The 16,608-nt window shown below is 68.8% G+C and overlaps 2 protein-coding genes across 2 annotated transcripts; both read left to right on the forward strand.

Annotated features, from left to right (window-relative positions):
* Positions 1–62: 62 nt before the first annotated feature.
* Positions 63–3,740, forward strand: LOC136995243 (vasopressin V2 receptor-like). The gene is made up of 4 exons (XM_067315079.1): positions 63–74; positions 581–1,007; positions 2,157–2,717; positions 3,554–3,740. The coding sequence occupies exons 1-4, from the start codon at positions 63–65 to the stop codon at positions 3,694–3,696; spliced, it is 1,143 nt and encodes a 380-aa protein (XP_067171180.1). The 3' UTR covers positions 3,697–3,740.
* A 790-nt stretch (positions 3,741–4,530) lies between these two features.
* SMC1A (structural maintenance of chromosomes 1A) lies at positions 4,531–15,360 on the forward strand. The gene is made up of 25 exons (XM_067315101.1): positions 4,531–4,733; positions 5,433–5,621; positions 5,687–5,799; positions 5,884–6,087; positions 6,168–6,406; positions 6,489–6,747; positions 6,821–6,961; positions 7,035–7,117; positions 7,666–7,873; positions 8,110–8,295; positions 8,687–8,866; positions 8,961–9,107; positions 9,645–9,782; positions 10,133–10,249; positions 10,341–10,447; positions 10,560–10,701; positions 10,778–10,923; positions 11,306–11,459; positions 11,634–11,744; positions 12,217–12,373; positions 12,951–13,105; positions 13,186–13,337; positions 13,434–13,503; positions 14,683–14,793; positions 15,075–15,360. Exons 1-25 carry the CDS (start codon positions 4,625–4,627, stop codon positions 15,156–15,158), a joined length of 3,702 nt encoding a protein of 1,233 aa, XP_067171202.1. The 5' UTR covers positions 4,531–4,624; the 3' UTR covers positions 15,159–15,360.
* The last annotated feature ends 1,248 nt before the right edge of the window (positions 15,361–16,608 follow it).

Genomic DNA, 16,608 nt, shown 5'->3' on the forward strand with positions numbered 1-16,608 from the left:
AGAGGGACCCAGGCGTCCGGGAGCCTCTGCCCCCCCCCCAGCCACCGAGGGACCCCGTGAAAATGAGCGAGGAGGTAGAGGGGGCCCAGGCGTCCGAGGGCTCCCCAGGGGGGCGGGCAATGGGAGGTGGGGTGGGAAGGGGGGGGTCGCTCCTCTGCGTCCCCTCACTTGTCACCGTGTCCCCCCCCATGTGCATCCCCTCGCACAGTGACCCTTGTGCGTGTCCCCCTTTTGCACGTGGATCCCCGTGCACGTCCCCCTCCCTTGTGTGCACATCCCTCTTTGCACACTGGTCCCCGTGCACGTCCCCCCCTCGTGCACCTTCCCCCTTTGCACACTGGTCCCCGTGCACGTCCCCCCCTCGTGCACCTTCCCCCTTTGCACGCGGGTCCCCTTGCACGTCCCCCCCTCGTGCACCTTCCCCCTTTGCACGCGGGTCCCCGTGCACGTCCCCCCCTCGTGCACCTTCCCCCTTTGCACGCGGGTCCCCGTGCACGTCCCCCCCTCGTGCGCACGTCCCCCCTTGCACGCGGGTGGCGGTGCATGCCGGCGGCACCCTGACGCGGCGCTCTGCCCGCAGGCCTCGCCGGCGCCCTCGCCGCCCGCCGGCACGACGCCGGGGCCCTGGGCAGCGGCGGCGGCGGCGCCGCGGGACGGGGCGCTGGCGGCGGCCGAGGTGGGGGTGCTGGCGGCGGTGCTGGCGCTGGCGCTGGGCGGCAACGCGCTGGTGCTGGCGGCGCTGGGCCGCGCCGGGGGGCCGCGGCCGGCGCCGCCGCTGCGCCGCTACCTGCGGCACCTGAGCGCCGCCGACCTGGGGGTGGCCGGGGGGCAGGTGCTGCCGCAGCTGCTCTGGGACCTCACCGACCGCTTCCGCGGCCCCGACGCCCTCTGCCGCGCCACCAAGTACCTCCAGGCCGTGGCCATGTTCGCCTCCGCCTACGTGGCCGTGGCCATGGCCTACGACCGCCACCGGGCCATCTGCCGGCCCTGGGCCGGCCGCCGCCAGCGCCGGGACGCCGGGGCCCGCGGGGACGCCGGGGCCCGCAGCTCCCCGGGGTGCTGGGGACGCTGCCGCGGGGGCGCCGGGGACACCGGGGACCATGGGGACACCGGGGATGCCAGGGGCACCGGGTGCTGGGGACGCTGCCGCGGGGGCGCTGGGGACACTGGGTGTTGGGGACGCCACCGTGGGGACACCAGGGACCGTGGGGACATCGGGGACCGTGGGGACCGCGGCTGTGGGGACGGCGGGGACGGTTCGCCGAGGCACAGCCGGGGACAGGGGGACGGCGGGGATGGGGCACCGGAGGGACAGGGGGACACCAGGGACTGTCCCGGGGGACAGGTAGACGCCCGGGACCCCCATTGGGGACACCAGGACACCAGGGCCCCCCAGGATGTCCTTGGGGGACACCAGGGCCCTGGGGTCCCCCAGGACCCCCATTGGGGACACTGGGACCCCAAGGACGTCCCTGGGGGACACCAGGACACCAGGGACCATCGCAGGGGTCCTGGGGACCCCCAAAGTGGACAGGAGGACACCGGGGACCCCCAGGACATCCCCAGGGGACACCAGGGCCCTGGGGACCCCCATGACCCCCCTGGGGGACACAGGGACACCAGGGACCCCCATTGGGGACACGGGGACACCAGGGCCCCCCAGGACCCCCCTGGGGGACACCAGGGCACCGGGGCCAGTCACAGGGGACACGGGGACCATCCGTGGGGACCCCGAGGGCCGCGGGGGCCGCTGGCCGCTGCCTGGTGCGGGGTCACCTGGGGTCCCCCTGCCACCCCCGGGTCCCCCCTGGCCCTGGGTCCCCCTGCCACCCCTGGGTCCCCCATGTCCCCAGATCCCTGTGCCACCCCCATGTCCCTGGGTTCTCCTGCCACTCGAGGGTCCCCTGTGTCCCCCCCCGTCCCCCCCAAGTCCCCAGGTGCCCCTGCCACCCCTGTGTCCCCCCTGGTCCCCCTCATGTGTCCCACACCCCTGTGTCCCCCTGCTGCCCCCAAGTCCCCTGAATCCCCCCCGGTCCCCCCCATGTCCCCAGGCTCTTGTGCCACCCCTGTGTCCCCCGTGTCCCCCCCGTTCCCCTCCATGTGCCCCACAGCCCCGGGTCCCCCTGTATCTGCCCTGGTGTCCCCCATGTCCCCAGGCCCTTGTGCCACCCCTGTCCCCCCCCCGGTCCCCGCCATGCGCCCCATGTCCCTGGGTCCCCCTGGGTCCCCCCCTGTGTCCCCCCTGTGTCCCACACCCCCGGGCCCCCCCGTGTCCCCCCCGTGCGGCGGGGGCCGGTGGCGGCGCTGGGTCTCGTGGGGGCGGCGGCGGTGGCGGGGGCTGCGGGGCCGCTGGGGGCCGCTGGCCACGGCCTGGTCGCTGTCGCTGCTCTTCGGGCTGCCGCAGGTGGGCATCTTCGGGCAGCGCGAGGTGGCGGCGGGCGAGCGCGACTGCTGGGCCGCCTTCGCGCAGCCCTGGGGCGCCCGCGCCTACGTCACCTGGGTGGCGCTGGCGGTGCTGGTGGCGCCCGCGGCGCTGCTGGCCGGGCTGCAGGCCGCCGTGGCCCGCGCCCTGGGCCGGGCGCCCGCCGCGCTGAGCCGGGCCCGCGCCAAGAGCCACCGCATGGCCCTGGTGGTGCTGGGCGTCTACGTGGGCTGCTGGGCCCCCTTCTTCTGCGCCCAGCTCTGGGCCGTCTGGGACCCCCACGCCCCCGTCGAGGGTGAGAGGTGGCAACGGGGGTGCCGTGGGGGGCGGGGGGATGCCGTGGGGGGGGGACACCACAGGGACACCACAGGGACACCGTGGGGACGTGGGGATGGGGGGACACCATGGAGACACCGTTGGGACGTGGGGATGGGGGGACACCATGGGGATGCCATGGGGACGTGGGGATTTGGGGACGCCATGGGGACGTGGGGATGCGGGGACACCATGGGGATGTGGAGACACCACGGGGATGCCATGGGGATGTGGAGACACCATGGAGACACTGTGGGGATGTGGAGACACCATGGGGACACCGTGGGGACATGGGGATGGGGAGACACCATGGGGATGTGGGGACACCATGGAGACACCATGGGGACGTGGAGACCCCATGGGGACACCGTGGGGACATGGGGATGGGAGGACACCATGGGGACGTGAAGACACCATGGGGACACCATGGGGATGGGGGGATGGGGGGACACCATGGGGACACCGTGGGGACATGGGGATGGGGGGACACCATGGGGGACACCATAGGGATGTTGGGGATGTGGGGACACCATGGGGACATAGGGATGATGTGGGGATGAGGAGATACCATAGGGATGGAGGACACCACGGGGACATTGTGGGGTCATGGGAACACCATGGGGACCCCATGGGGATGTGGGGATGGGGGGACACCGTGGGGACACCGTGGGGATGGGGGGACACCATGGGGATGCCGTGGGGACACAGGGCCGTGGGGACCTGGGGGCTGGGGGCCATGGGGATGGATGAAGGTGGGGATGGAGGCGGGCGGTCGCAGTGGTGGTGGCAGTGGCAGTTGGTGACGGGCGGCCGCAGGGCCGGCGTTCACCATCCTGATGCTGCTGGCCAGCCTCAACAGCTGCACCAACCCCTGGATCTACGCCGCCTTCAGCACCAGCCTCTCGCGCGCCATGGCCCAGCTGCTGTGCCCCTGCCGCCGCCCCCGCGCGCCCCCCTGAGCCCCGCGCCGCCGGGGGCACACGGGCAGGGGGGGCCGCGCGGGGGCGAGGGGGGCGCATGGGGGGGGGGTTGCACGGGGGGGTCGCATGGGGGGCTCACACAGGGTCACATTGCATGGGGACACCATCGCACGGGGACACGTCGCATGGGGACCAGCTCGCCCAGGGACACCATCGCATGGGGACGCCATCACATGGGAACAGCATCGCACCAGGACACGTCGCCCAGGGACACCGTCGCACAGGGACATGTTCCACAGGGACACCATCGCACGGGGATGCCATCGCACGGGGACACCATCGCATGGGGACACCATCGCCGAGGGAGGGGGGCGGGGTTTGCACGGGGGCCAGTGCCCCGAGACGCTGCACCAATAAACACGCCATGGCACAACACGTCTCCCTGGGCCTTTGCCCCCCCCCGACCTTTGCCCTCCCCCCCCGGCCCTTCCCCTCTGCTCTTCCCCTCCGCCGCCGGCTGTTCGCCGCCCGTTGCCATGGAGACCGGACACCGCCCCCCCACCCCGCACTCGGCACCGCCCCATGCAAATGAGCTCCACCCCGCGCGGCCAATCCGCCGGAGCCGCGGGCGGGGCGCCGCATGCAAATGACGCCACCGCCCCCTCCCGGCCGCTGCGCGGCGCGGGGGCGGGGCGGAGGGAAGAGCGACGGCGGCGGGAGCCTATCAGCGCCCGCGCGGGGCGGGCCGGGCCGGCGAGACGCGGCGGCGGCCAATGGCGTCGCGCGGGCGGTGCTCTCGCGAGAGCGCGGCGCGGGGCGGTGCCGGACTTGGCGCGCGCGGCCGCGGCGGTCCCGGTGTCCCCCCCCCCCGGCTGCCGTAGGCGCCCGGTTTCCCGCCCTCCGGGCTCCCGTAGCGGCCCGGTTCCGCCGCCGGCTCCCGCGGCCGCGGGGCTCCCTCGCCGCCGCCATGGGCTTCCTCAAGCTCATCGAGATCGAGAACTTCAAGTCCTACAAGGGGCGGCAGATCATCGGGCCCTTCCGCCGCTTCACTGCCATCATCGGCCCCAACGGCTCCGGTGAGACCCCCGCGGCTGGCCGCCACTGTCTCAGCATCCCTTGCAGGACCCCCCCCCCGCTGCTGCCTTAGCCTTCCGCCATCCCGTGATGCTTTGCACACACTGCTGTCACCCCCTCCGTGTCCCAGGGTGCTTTGCGTGCCTCTGTGGGGGTCAGGCCTGTCCCATGATGCACTGCCCGGCTGCCCCCCACTATCCCACAATGCACCTGCAGCCTCACCCTCTCACCTCAGCTGTCCCATGATGCTCTGCTGGTCCCCTGCTGTCCCACAATGTACCACAGGGGCCCTTTCAGCCATCCCATGATGCACTGCAGGCCCCTCTCACCATCCTGTGATGCACCGCGAGGCCCTCTGGGTATCCCATGATGCACTGCAGGCCCCTCTGGCTATCCCATGATGCACTGCAGGCCCCTCTGGCCATCCTGTGATGCACCGCGAGGCCCTCTGGGTATCCCATGATGCACTGCAGGCCCCTCTGGCTATCCCATGATGCACCACGGGCCCTTTCTGCCATTCCATGACGCACTGTGGGCCATTTTGGCTCTCCCACAATGCCCTACGGACCCGTCCAGCTCTCCCACAATGCACTGCAAGCCGCTCCGGCTCTCCCACAATGCCCCCTGCTCTCGCTCGTGCCACGGTGCCGGTGCCGCCATCCCACAACGCCGTGCGACGCCCCCCCCTTCCCCTCCCCCAGGCAAGTCGAACCTGATGGACGCCATCAGCTTCGTGCTGGGCGAGAAGACGAGCAACCTGCGGGTGAAGACGCTGCGCGACCTGATCCACGGGGCGCCCGTGGGCAAGCCGGCTGCCAGCCGGGCCTTCGTCAGCATGGTGTACTCCGAGGAGGGCGCCGAGGACCGCACCTTCGCCCGCGTCATCGTGGGTGCGTGGGGGGCCGGGGGCTGGGGGCTGGGGGGCCACACCGCCCTCACCGCCCGCCTGCCGCAGGCAGCTCCTCCGAGTACAAGATCAACAACCGGGTGGTGCAGCTGAGCGAGTACAGCGAGGAGCTGGAGAAGCTGGGCATCCTCATCAAGGCCAGGAACTTCCTCGTCTTCCAGGTGGGTGCGGGGGCCCCGCGCGGGACCCCCTGGCTGCCACGGGGGCCGGGGCGCGGCGCTGAGGCCCCGCTGCCACCGCCACAGGGCGCGGTGGAGTCCATCGCCATGAAGAACCCCAAGGAGCGCACGGCGCTCTTCGAGGAGATCAGCCGCTCGGGGGAGCTGGCGCAGGAGTACGACAAGCGCAAGAAGGAGATGGTGAAGGCGGAGGAGGACACGCAGTTCAACTACCACCGCAAGAAGAACATTGCCGCCGAGCGCAAGGAGGCCAAGCAGGAGAAGGAGGAGGTGGGGCGGTGCCGAGGGGCGCTGGGGGGGCGGCGGGGCGCGCCAACGGGGCCCCCCACAGCCGTTTCTCCCCCTGGCAGGCGGACCGGTACCAGCGGCTGAAGGACGAGGTGGTGCGGGCCCAGGTGCAGCTGCAGCTCTTCAAGCTGTACCACAACGAGGCCGAGATCGAGAAGCTCAACAAGGAGCTGGGGCTGAAGAACCGCGAGATCGACAAGGACAAGAAGCGCATGGACCGGGTGGAGGACGAGCTCAAGGACCGCAAGAAGGAGCTGGGCAAGATGATGCGGGAGCAGCAACAGATCGAGAAGGAGATCAAGTAGGTGCTGGGGCCGGGGGGCGCCCAGGGCCGGCGCGGCCGGGGGTGCCCGGGGCCGCCCTCAGCCCGCCCTTGCCCCCAGGGAGAAGGACTCGGAGCTGAACCAGAAGCGGCCACAGTACATCAAGGCCAAGGAGAACACGTCGCACAAGATCAAGAAGCTGGAGGCGGCCAAGAAGTCGCTGCAGAACGCCCAGAAGCAGTACAAGAAGCGCAAGGGCGACATGGACGAGCTGGAGAAGGAGATGCTCTCGGTGGAGAAGGCCCGGCAGGAGTTCGAGGAGCGCATGGAGGAGGAGAGCCAGAGCCAGGGCCGCGACCTCACGCTGGAGGAGAACCAGGTGGGGCCGGGGCCGGGGCTGGAGGGCTGGGGGGGCCGCTGGGGCCGCCGCTGAGCCGCCCGCCCCCCCCCAGGTGAAGAAGTACCACCGGCTGAAAGAGGAGGCCAGCAAGCGTGCCGCCACGCTGGCCCAGGAGCTCGAGAAGTTCAACCGCGACCAGAAGGCCGACCAGGACCGGCTGGACCTGGAGGAGAGGAAGAAGGTGGAGACGGAGGTGAGTCAGGGTCCCCGGCCCCGCTGCTGTCCCACCGCCCCCCATGGCCACCCCTCACCCCGCTCTGCCCCAGGCCAAGATCAAGCAGAAGCTGCGGGAGATCGAGGAGAACCAGAAGCGCATCGAGAAGCTGGAGGAGTACATCGCCACCAGCAAGTGAGTGGCCGTCCCCGAGGTGTTCTCCGGCCCCATGTCCTCATTTCTGCCCCTTTAAGGTGTCACCTATTCCCATGTCCTCATCTCTGTGCTCCTGGGCTGGTTCTTGAGGTGTTCCTCACCCCTGCGTCCACATTTCTGTACCCTTGAGTGTCCCCCATTCTCATGTCCTCGTTTTTGTGTTCCTAGAGTGGTCCCTGAGCTGTTCCCCATTCCTGTGTTCTCATCTCTGTGTCCTTGAGGTGTCCCATGTCCCCATCTCCATGCTCCTGGGGTGGTCCCTGAGGTGTCCCTCATCCCCATGTCCCCATCTCTGTGCCCTTGAGGTGTCCCCCTGTCCTCATGTCCTCATCTCCATGCCCCTGGGGTGGCCCCCGAGGTGTTCCCCGTCCCCGTGTCCCCGTCCCCGTGCCCCCGAGGTGTCCCTGCGCCCCCGGAGCGGCCCCCGAGGTGCCCTCCGTCCCCATGTCCCCGTCCCCGTGCCCCCGAGGTGTCCCCGCGCCCCCAGGGCGGCCCCCGAGGTGCCCCCCATGCCCGCGTGCCCCCAGGCAGTCGCTGGAGGAGCAGAAGCGCCTGGAGGGGGAGCTGACGGAGGAGGTGGAGCTGGCCAAGCGCCGCATCGACGAGATCAACAAGGAGCTCAACCAGGTGATGGAGCAGCTGGGGGACGCCCGCATCGACCGCCAGGAGAGCAGCCGCCAGCAGCGCAAGGCCGAGATCATGGACAGCATCAAGCGCCTCTACCCCGGCTCCGTGGTGCGTCCGGGGCCGCCCCACGGCCGCGGGGGGGCTGGGGGGGGGCTCGCCCCGCCGATTTGGGAGCCGGCGGGTGGCCGTAGCCCAGGGACTCCTCGCGGTCCCTGAGGCGCCCCAGCCCTTGGGCTTCCCCAGCCCCAAAACATGCCCCCAACCTGCCTCGCTGGGCCCCGAAACGTGCCCCCAGCTGCCCCCCGGCGCCCGATAACCCCCCGCCGCTGCCGCCCCCCCCCCAGTACGGGCGCCTCATCGACCTGTGCCAGCCCACGCAGAAGAAGTACCAGATCGCGGTGACCAAGGTGCTGGGCAAGAACATGGACGCCATCATCGTGGACTCAGAGAAGACGGGCCGCGACTGCATCCAGTACATCAAGGAGCAGCGGGGCGAGCCCGAGACCTTCCTGCCCCTCGACTACCTGGAGGTGGGGGGCCGGGGGGGCACACGGGGCGCGCGGGGACCCTCGGAGACGCCGGGGGGGCGTGTGGGGCTCCGGGAACGTGAGGGGGATGTGGGGATTCCTCGGGGCCGAAGGTCTTCCCAGGGGTGTTGGGGTTTGGGGGGCCCCATTTTAGGGTCCTCCTGGGGTGTTGGGGTTTGGGGGGCCCATTTAACCTCTTAGGGCTCAGCGTTCCCCCAGGGTGTTAGGGTTCAGGGGCCCCATGTCAGGGTCCCCCCGGAGGTGTTGGATTTTGGGGGGCCCTGTTTAACCCCTCAGGGCTCAGGGACCCCCCTGGGGTGTCGGGGTTTGGGGGGCCCCATTTCAGGGTCCCCCCGGGGTGTCGGGGGGCCCTGCCTAAGCCCCGGGGGCGCAGGTGAAGCCCACGGACGAGAAGCTGCGGGAGCTGAAGGGGGCGAAGCTGGTGATCGACGTGATCCGCTACGAGCCCCCCCACATCAAGAAGGCGCTGCAGTACGCCTGCGGCAACGCCCTGGTGTGCGACAACGTGGAGGACGCCCGGCGCATCGCCTTCGGGGGCCACCAGCGCCACAAGGTGGGGGCCGCTGGCCCACGGTGGTGGCGGCGGCAGGGGCGGGGGGAGCGCCGGGGTGCCGGAGCCCCCCCTCACCCCCTGCTCCCTGCTGCAGACGGTGGCGCTGGACGGGACCCTCTTCCAGAAGTCGGGGGTGATCTCGGGGGGCGCCAGCGACCTCAAGGCCAAGGCGCGGCGCTGGGACGAGAAGGCCGTGGACAAGCTCAAGGAGAAGAAGGAGCGGCTGACGGAGGAGCTCAAGGTGGGGCTGCGCCGAGCCGAGCCCCGGAACGGGCCTTTCTCCTCGCCCGGGGCCCCGTCGGCCCCGAGACTCCCGCCTGCGCCCTCACTGCAGCCGTCCCCTCGCCCCGCAGCGTTGTGACGGCCGCGCAAAGCCTCTTTCTGCGTTTTATAGCCGTCGCTGCGCATCTCAAAACTGCCTGTGCGGCCTCATAGCCTTGAAAATCCCGTAGAGCTTTAAACTGTGCGTTTACCCTTTTTGCAGGTGTTTTAGGGGCTGTACAGATTTCAAAAACGTGTTTTTCCTCTGCAAACACCCGTTTGTCTCTCCCCAAGCACTCAGGGACCATGTGGAAGCCAGAACAGGGCGTTTCTTTGGCCTCAGGCACCACAGTGGCTTCAAAGACCCTAAAACCGTCTCTTTTTGTCTTGCTGGCGTTGTGGGGGCTGCGGTGGCGGCGAAGGCGGGCGCCGTCTCCCCAGCTGGGCGTCACGGAGCCCCGGCGTGGGCCGCTGCCCCTGGCCGGCCCCTCACCGCCTGCCCCCTTCCCGCCCACAGGAGCAGATGAAGGCGAAGCGGAAGGAGGCCGAGCTGCGCCAGGTCCAGTCGCAGGCCCACGGCCTCCAGATGCGGCTCAAGTACTCGCAGAGCGACCTGGAGCAGACCAAGACCCGGCACCTCGCCCTTAACCTCCAGGTACTGTGCGCCGACCCCGCTCGGAGCACGGCAGGGGCTGCGCGGACCCTGCTCTGCCCACGCTTGGGGAAATTTCCCCTTTTTTGGGTGTTACGTAGACACACTTCAGCACAGCAAACGCTGAACAGCCTCGCTGCAGCTGTTTTAGAGAATATACAGTGTTTTTTTGGTGTTGCAGGAGCTATAATTGCCACTGGGTGTTCCAAGGGTCCTATAGGCTCCTGCAGGCACTATGGGGCCATAGGGACCTCCCCGGGGCAGGATGGGCTCCGTACGGCCCAGGGGTGTTTGCTGGAGGTGTGTGGGGGTCCCTGGCGTGCGCTGACCCCCATCTCTGCCCCCTCTCGCAGGAAAAGTCGAAGCTGGAGAGCGAACTGGCCAATTTTGGGCCCCGGATCAATGATATCAAGAGAATCATCCAGGGCCGGGAGCGGGAGATGAAGGACCTCAAGGAGAAGATGAACCAGGTGGGACCGGCGGGAGCGGAGGGGCTCAGGGGGCCGCCGTGGGGGTCCCTGCGGGGCTGACGGCTGCCCCCATCCCGGCCGTGCCCCCCAGGTGGAGGATGAGGTCTTCGAGGAGTTCTGCCGCGAGATTGGCGTCAGGAACATCCGCGAGTTCGAGGAGGAGAAGGTCAAACGGCAGAACGAGATTGCCAAGAAGAGGTGGGGCCCCCAGGGCCGTGTGGGGCAGGCCCTGGCCCCGTGGCAGGGGGCCAGGACTCCCGGGCACGCGCGGGACGGCCCCCGGCCTCGCTGATGCCATGGGTCGCGGCAGGCTGGAGTTCGAGAACCAGAAGACGCGGCTGGGGATCCAGCTGGACTTCGAGCGCAACCAGCTGCGGGAGGACCAGGAGAAGGTGCTCATGTGGGAGCAGGGCGTGCGCAAGGACGAGGCCGAGATCGAGAAGCTCAAGAAGGTGGGTGGGGCCGGGGGGCGGGGCCTGGGTGCTGGGGCGGGGCCAGGGGTGGGGCTAATGCCGGCCACGCCCGCAGGAGGAGCAGCGGCACATGAAGATCATCGACGAGACGATGGCGCAGCTCCAGGACCTGAAGAACCAGCACCTGGCCAAGAAGTCGGAGGTGAACGACAAGAACCACGAGATGGACGAGATCCGCAAGAAGCTGGGCGGGGCCAACAAGTGAGGCGGGGCCGGGGGGCGGGGCCTGGTGGATGGGGGCGGGGCTGAGCCATCAGGGTGGAGCCACACAACAGGGGGGTGGGCTAAGAAGTGAGGGCTGGGGCCTTGGGGGTGGAGCCTGGCTGACAAGGGGCAGGGCCAACCAGTGGGGGTGTGGCCAACTGGTGAGGGCAGGGCCTTTCTGGCAGGGGTGGAGCCACAAAATTTGGGGGTGGGGCCAATAAATGAGGGTGGAGCCTGCTGGTAGGGGCAGGGCCAATTCATGCCACTGCCCATGCGATGCCCCCGCTTGCAGCAGCCTGGCGTGCGATTGGCTGTGGGGTGGAGGGGGTGTGGCCAGCCTGGGGGCGGGGCCGCGGCCTGACCCCGCCCCCTCCCGCAGGGAGATGACCCACCTGCAGAAGGAGGTGACGGCCATCGAGACGAAGCTGGAGCAGAAGCGCAGCGACCGCCACAACCTGCTGCAGGCCTGCAAGATGCAGGACATCAAGCTGCCCCTCTCCAAGGGCACCATGGACGACATCAGCCAGGAGGAGGTGGGGCCGGGGGCACGGCCGGGACTTGGGGGGCACGGCCGGGGGGGGGCAGGCTGCGAGGGGCCGCGGCTGCGCGAGCGGGGAGGGGGCTTGGGGGTTTGGGGGTGCCCCACAGTGACCGGGGGGCCCGGGGGGCGCCCCCCACCCTGCCCCACGCCGCCCTGCCCCACACAGGGGGGCCCGGCCGGGGAGGAGCCGGTGAGCAGCTCGCAGCGCACCTCCAGCCTCTACGCCCGCGAGGCGCTCATCGAGATCGACTACAGCGACCTCCCCGAGGAGCTCAAGGTGCGCCGGCCCTTTAACGTGTGCCCCGCCCCTTTCCCTGAGGCCCCGCCCCTTTCCCTGAGGCCCATCTTCTTCCCCTTGGCCCCCCTCCTGGGTGGGCAGCAAGGCTCCGCCCCCACACTCAGCCACACCCTGGTTCATTAGCATGGCAAGCCACACCCTCTGGGGTGAGGTCACAGTCCCCAAGCCCCACCCCTTCCCCAGGCCACGCCCTCCTTTCATTATCCTGGTGGGACCCTGCTCTAGGTGTGCTGAGCTCCGCCCCTCCCTGGCCTCTGAGGCCCCGCCCCTTCTGGGACCACACCCTATGAGCCCCCACCCCTACAGGCTCCACCCACACAAGGCCCCACCCCTCTAAGGCCCTGCCCCCTCCCCAGCCAAAGCCCTGCCCCACCCCTGCTGAGGCTCCACCCCCTCTGTGGCCCCACCCCCACCCACTGTGGCCCCACCCACTGTGGCCCCGCCCCCCCAGGATGCGCAGGCGGAGGAGGAGATCCGGCAGGAGATGAACCAGCTGCAGCAGCGGCTGACGGAGCAGCAGAGCGTGCTGCAGCGCATCGCCGCCCCCAACATGAAGGCCATGGAGAAGCTGGAGAGTGTCCGCGACAAGTTCCAGGAGACCTCCGACGGTGCGGGGGGGGGCGGCACGGGGGGGACACCAGGAGCCTCCGCGACAAGTTCTGGGAGACCTCTGATGGTGCCGGGAGGGACACGGGACGGAGGAACATGGGGGGACACCAGGAGCCTCCACGACAAGTTCTGGGAGACCTCTGACGGTGTGGGGGGGGCGCAAGGGGACGGAGGGGACATGGGACATGGGGAGCCTCCACGACAAGTTCCAGGAGACCCCCAACAGTGCCAGGGGGACACCAGGAGCCTCCACACCAAGTTCTAGGAGACCCCTAATGGTGACATGGGGGGGACACAGGACGGGGGGGACATGGGGGGACACCAGGAGCCTCCATGCCAAGTTCCAGGAGACCCCCAACGGTGCCAGGGGGGACACGGGACGGGGGTGGGCACGGGGGGGACACCAGGAGTCTCCACACCAAATTCCAGGAGACCCTCAGCGGTGACACAGGAGGGACACGGGACACGGGGAGGCTCCGTGCCCAGTTGCGGCAGGGCCGGGGGTGATGTGGGGACAAGCGGGCCGGCGGGGGGAGCCCCCCCCCGAGCCCGGCACCCCCCCGTCCCCCCCCGCAGAGTTCGAGGCGGCGCGGAAGCGGGCCAAAAAGGCCAAGCAGGCCTTCGAGCAGATGAAGAAGGAGCGCTTCGACCGCTTCAACGCCTGCTTCGAGTCCGTGGCCACCAACATCGACGAGATCTACAAGGCCCTGTCGCGCAACAGCAGCGCCCAGGTACCGGCGGGGCCTCGCGCGGGGCCTCGCGCCCTCCCGCGGGGCCTCGCACGAGGGCCGACACCCCTGCGTCCCCCCAGGCCTTCCTGGGCCCCGAGAACCCCGAGGAGCCCTACCTGGACGGCATCAACTACAACTGCGTGGCCCCGGGCAAGCGCTTCCGGCCCATGGACAACCTCTCCGGCGGCGAGAAGACCGTGGCCGCCCTCGCCCTGCTCTTCGCCATCCACAGGTGGGGCCCCCCGGACGCCTGGGCCCCCGGCAGGGGGGTGGGGGCTGTCCTGGACGTCTTGGTTCTTATTTTTGCCCCCCTTTTCCCCCCCCCCAGCTATAAACCAGCCCCGTTTTTCGTCCTGGATGAGATCGACGCGGCACTGGACAACACCAACATCGGCAAGGTGGGCACTGGGGGGGAGTTTGGGGTCCCCTGGGGGGGGGTCGGGGCTCCCAGGGGCAGTTTCAGGTTACTGGTGGAGAGTTTGGGGTCCCCGGGGCAGTTTTGGGGCTCCTGGGGGGATTTGGGGGGCTCCCTGGGGGCAGTTTTGGGGTCTTGGAGGGGGGTCAGGTCTCTCCGGGGGCAGCTTTGGACTCTTGGGGGGCGATTTGGGCTCCTGGGGGACTTTAGGGGCTCCCTGGGGGCAGTTTGGGGCTCGGGGGGGGGGGGGTCAGGTCTCCCTCGGGATGGTTTTGGGCTCCTGGGGGGTTGACCAGGGGTTTTGGGGGCTCCCCAGGGTGCTCTGGGGTCCCCGGGGGGTGATTTGGGGGTTCCTGGGGGGGTTGAGTCCCTCTGGGTGAGGTTTTGGGGTCCCCAGGGCATTTTGAGCTCCCCAGGGGGGTCCCTGGCAGAAGTTTGGGGTCCCTAGGGGGGTTTTGGGGTCCCTAGGGAGGGTCAGGGCTCCATGGGAGCAGTTTCAGGTTCGCTGGGGAGGTTTGAGGCCCCCTGGGAGCAGTTTTGGGCCCCTTGGGGTGTTTTGGTGTCCCGGGAGAGGGTTAGGGGCCCCTTGAGGCAGCTTGAGCAGCTCTGGGCACAGTGGTGGGGTCCCTCGGCTGCTCTGGGGTCCCCCGATGCAGTTTCGGGGTCCCTGGGTGCCAATTTGAGTTCCCCAGCTGCAGTTTTAGGGTCCCCAGGTGGCTTCAGGGTCCCTTGGATGCCCTTTTGGGGTCCCCAGCTGCAGTTTTGGGGTCCCCTGGCCACTTTGGGGTCCCCTGGGTGCAGTTTTGGGCTTCCCAGGGGTGGCTTGGGGGTCCATGGCTGCAGTTTCGGGGTCCCTGGGTGCAGATTGTGTGTCACCTGGCTTCTTGGGGGTCCCTGGGTGCCATTTTGGGGTCCCCAGGGGTGTTTTTGGAGTCGTGGGGTGCCATTTTGGGGTCCCAGGGGTGTTTTGGGGATCCTGGGGTGTCATTCAGGGTCCCTGGGTTCAGTTTTGGGCTCCCTGGGGGCATTTTGGGGTCCCCAGGGGTGTTTCTGAGGTCCCTGGAGGTGGTTTTGGGGTTGCAGGGGCGTTTTGGGGGTCGCGGGGTGGCGTTCGGGGCCGTTTTGGGGGTCCCCGTCCCTGGGTGCTGACACCCCCCCGCAGGTGGCCAACTACATCAAGGAGCAGTCGGCCGCCAACTTCCAGGCCATCGTCATCTCCCTCAAGGAGGAGTTTTACACCAAGGCCCAGAGCCTCATCGGCGTCTACCCCGAGGTGGGCGCATGCCCGGGGGGGGGAAATACCCCCCGCGGGGGTAAATATCCCCCTGCTGGTGTAAATACCCCCCTGCCCGGGGAAACACCCCCTGCGCGGGGAGATTCCCTGGGGGTTAAGAGCCATAAAGGGGGTAAATATCTTGAAGGAGGCTTTAAATGCCTGGGGGGGGGGTTAATGCACTGGGGTGAATACCCCGGAGGGGGCAGGTAAATACCCTGGGGGGGTGGGTGAATTAATTCCCCAGGGGGCCGGTGATTTACCCCCGCCTGTCCCCCCAGCAAGGCGACTGCGTCATCAGCAAGGTGCTGACCTTCGACCTCACCAAGTACCCCGATGCCAACCCCAACCCCAACGAGCAGTGACCGGATGCCTGGGCCCCCCCGGATGCCTGGCCCCCCCCCCCAGATGCCGGGGTCCCACTCTGCCGCCCCCCCCAGAATCATGTTCTCACTTTTCTCGTGGTGCCCTCGCACGAGGACCCCCCCCCACCCCCCACCGGGGCCGTTTTATGTCGTTTCTGTGCTTTTTGGTGATGAGACAATAAAGGATTTCAATTCCCCCCTACGGCGACTCGAGTGTTTGGGGGGGGGGGTTCCCCCTCCCCAGGGGCCTTATAGGGGCATACGGACCTCCCTGGCCCTATAGGGGCTGTATGGATCCCTTCCAGGTGCCCCCACCCTCAGGCTATATAGGGGCTGCATGGACCCCTCTGGGGCTCTATAGGGCCGTAGGGACCCCCCTCAGGCTCTATAGGGGCTGTATGGATTCCTGTGGGGCCTTATGGGGCTGTACAAACCCCCAGGCACTTATAGGGCCATATAGACCCTAGGTGGGGGGGCCCTGCAGGGATTATACTGATGCCCAGTGTGCCACAGGGCCCTGTAGGGCTCTATACAGGGGCCATACGGACACCTGTGGGGGCCCTACAAGGGTCCCAGTGACCCCTCAGCACCATAGGGACCTCATGGGGGGGGGCACAGGCTGCAGGGACCCCCCTGTGGGCTATATGGGGGGTGTATGGAGGTGTGGGAGGTGTATGGGGACTATAGAGTCCCCCTGGGGCCATATGGGGGGTGTATGGAGATGTGAGGGGTCATATAGGGGCTATAGGGCTCCCTGTGGGGCCATATGGGGGGTGTACAGGGACTATAGAACTCCCCGTGGAGCCCTATGGGGGGTGTATGGAGCTGTGGGGGGTCGTATAGGGACTATAGGGCCCCCCTGGGGCCATATGGGGGGTGTATGGAGGTGTGGAGGATCGTATAGGGGCTACAGGACCCCCTGCGGGGCCATACGGGGGGTGTATAGGGACTATAGAACCCCCCGTGGGGCCATATGGGGGGTGTATGGAGGTGTGGGGGGTCGTATAGGGGCTATAGGGCCCCCCTGGGGCTGTATGGGGGGTGTATGGAGGTGTGGAGGATCGTATAGAGACTATAGAACCTCCCATGGGGCCATATAGGGGATGTATGGAGGTGTGGGGGGTCGTATAGGGGCTATAGGGCCCCCCAGGCCCGTATGGGGGGGTCGTATAGGGGCTATAGGGCCCCCCTGGGGCCGCATGGGGGGGTGTATGGAGGTGTGGGGGGTCATATAGGGACTATAGAACCCCCCGTGGTGCCATATGGGGGGTGTATGGAGATGTGGGGGGTTGTATAGGGGCTATAGGACCCCCTGCAGGGCCATATGGGGGTGTATAGGGACTACAGAACCCCCCGTGGGGCCATATGGGGGGGTGTATGGAGATGTGGGGGGTCGTATAGGGGCTATAGGGCCCCCCGTGGGGCCATATGGGGGGTGTATGGAGGTGTG

The sequence above is a fragment of the Apteryx mantelli genome, chromosome 41, assembly GCF_036417845.1.
Source record: "Apteryx mantelli isolate bAptMan1 chromosome 41, bAptMan1.hap1, whole genome shotgun sequence".
In the NCBI taxonomy this organism is placed as follows: Eukaryota; Metazoa; Chordata; class Aves; order Apterygiformes; family Apterygidae; genus Apteryx; species Apteryx mantelli.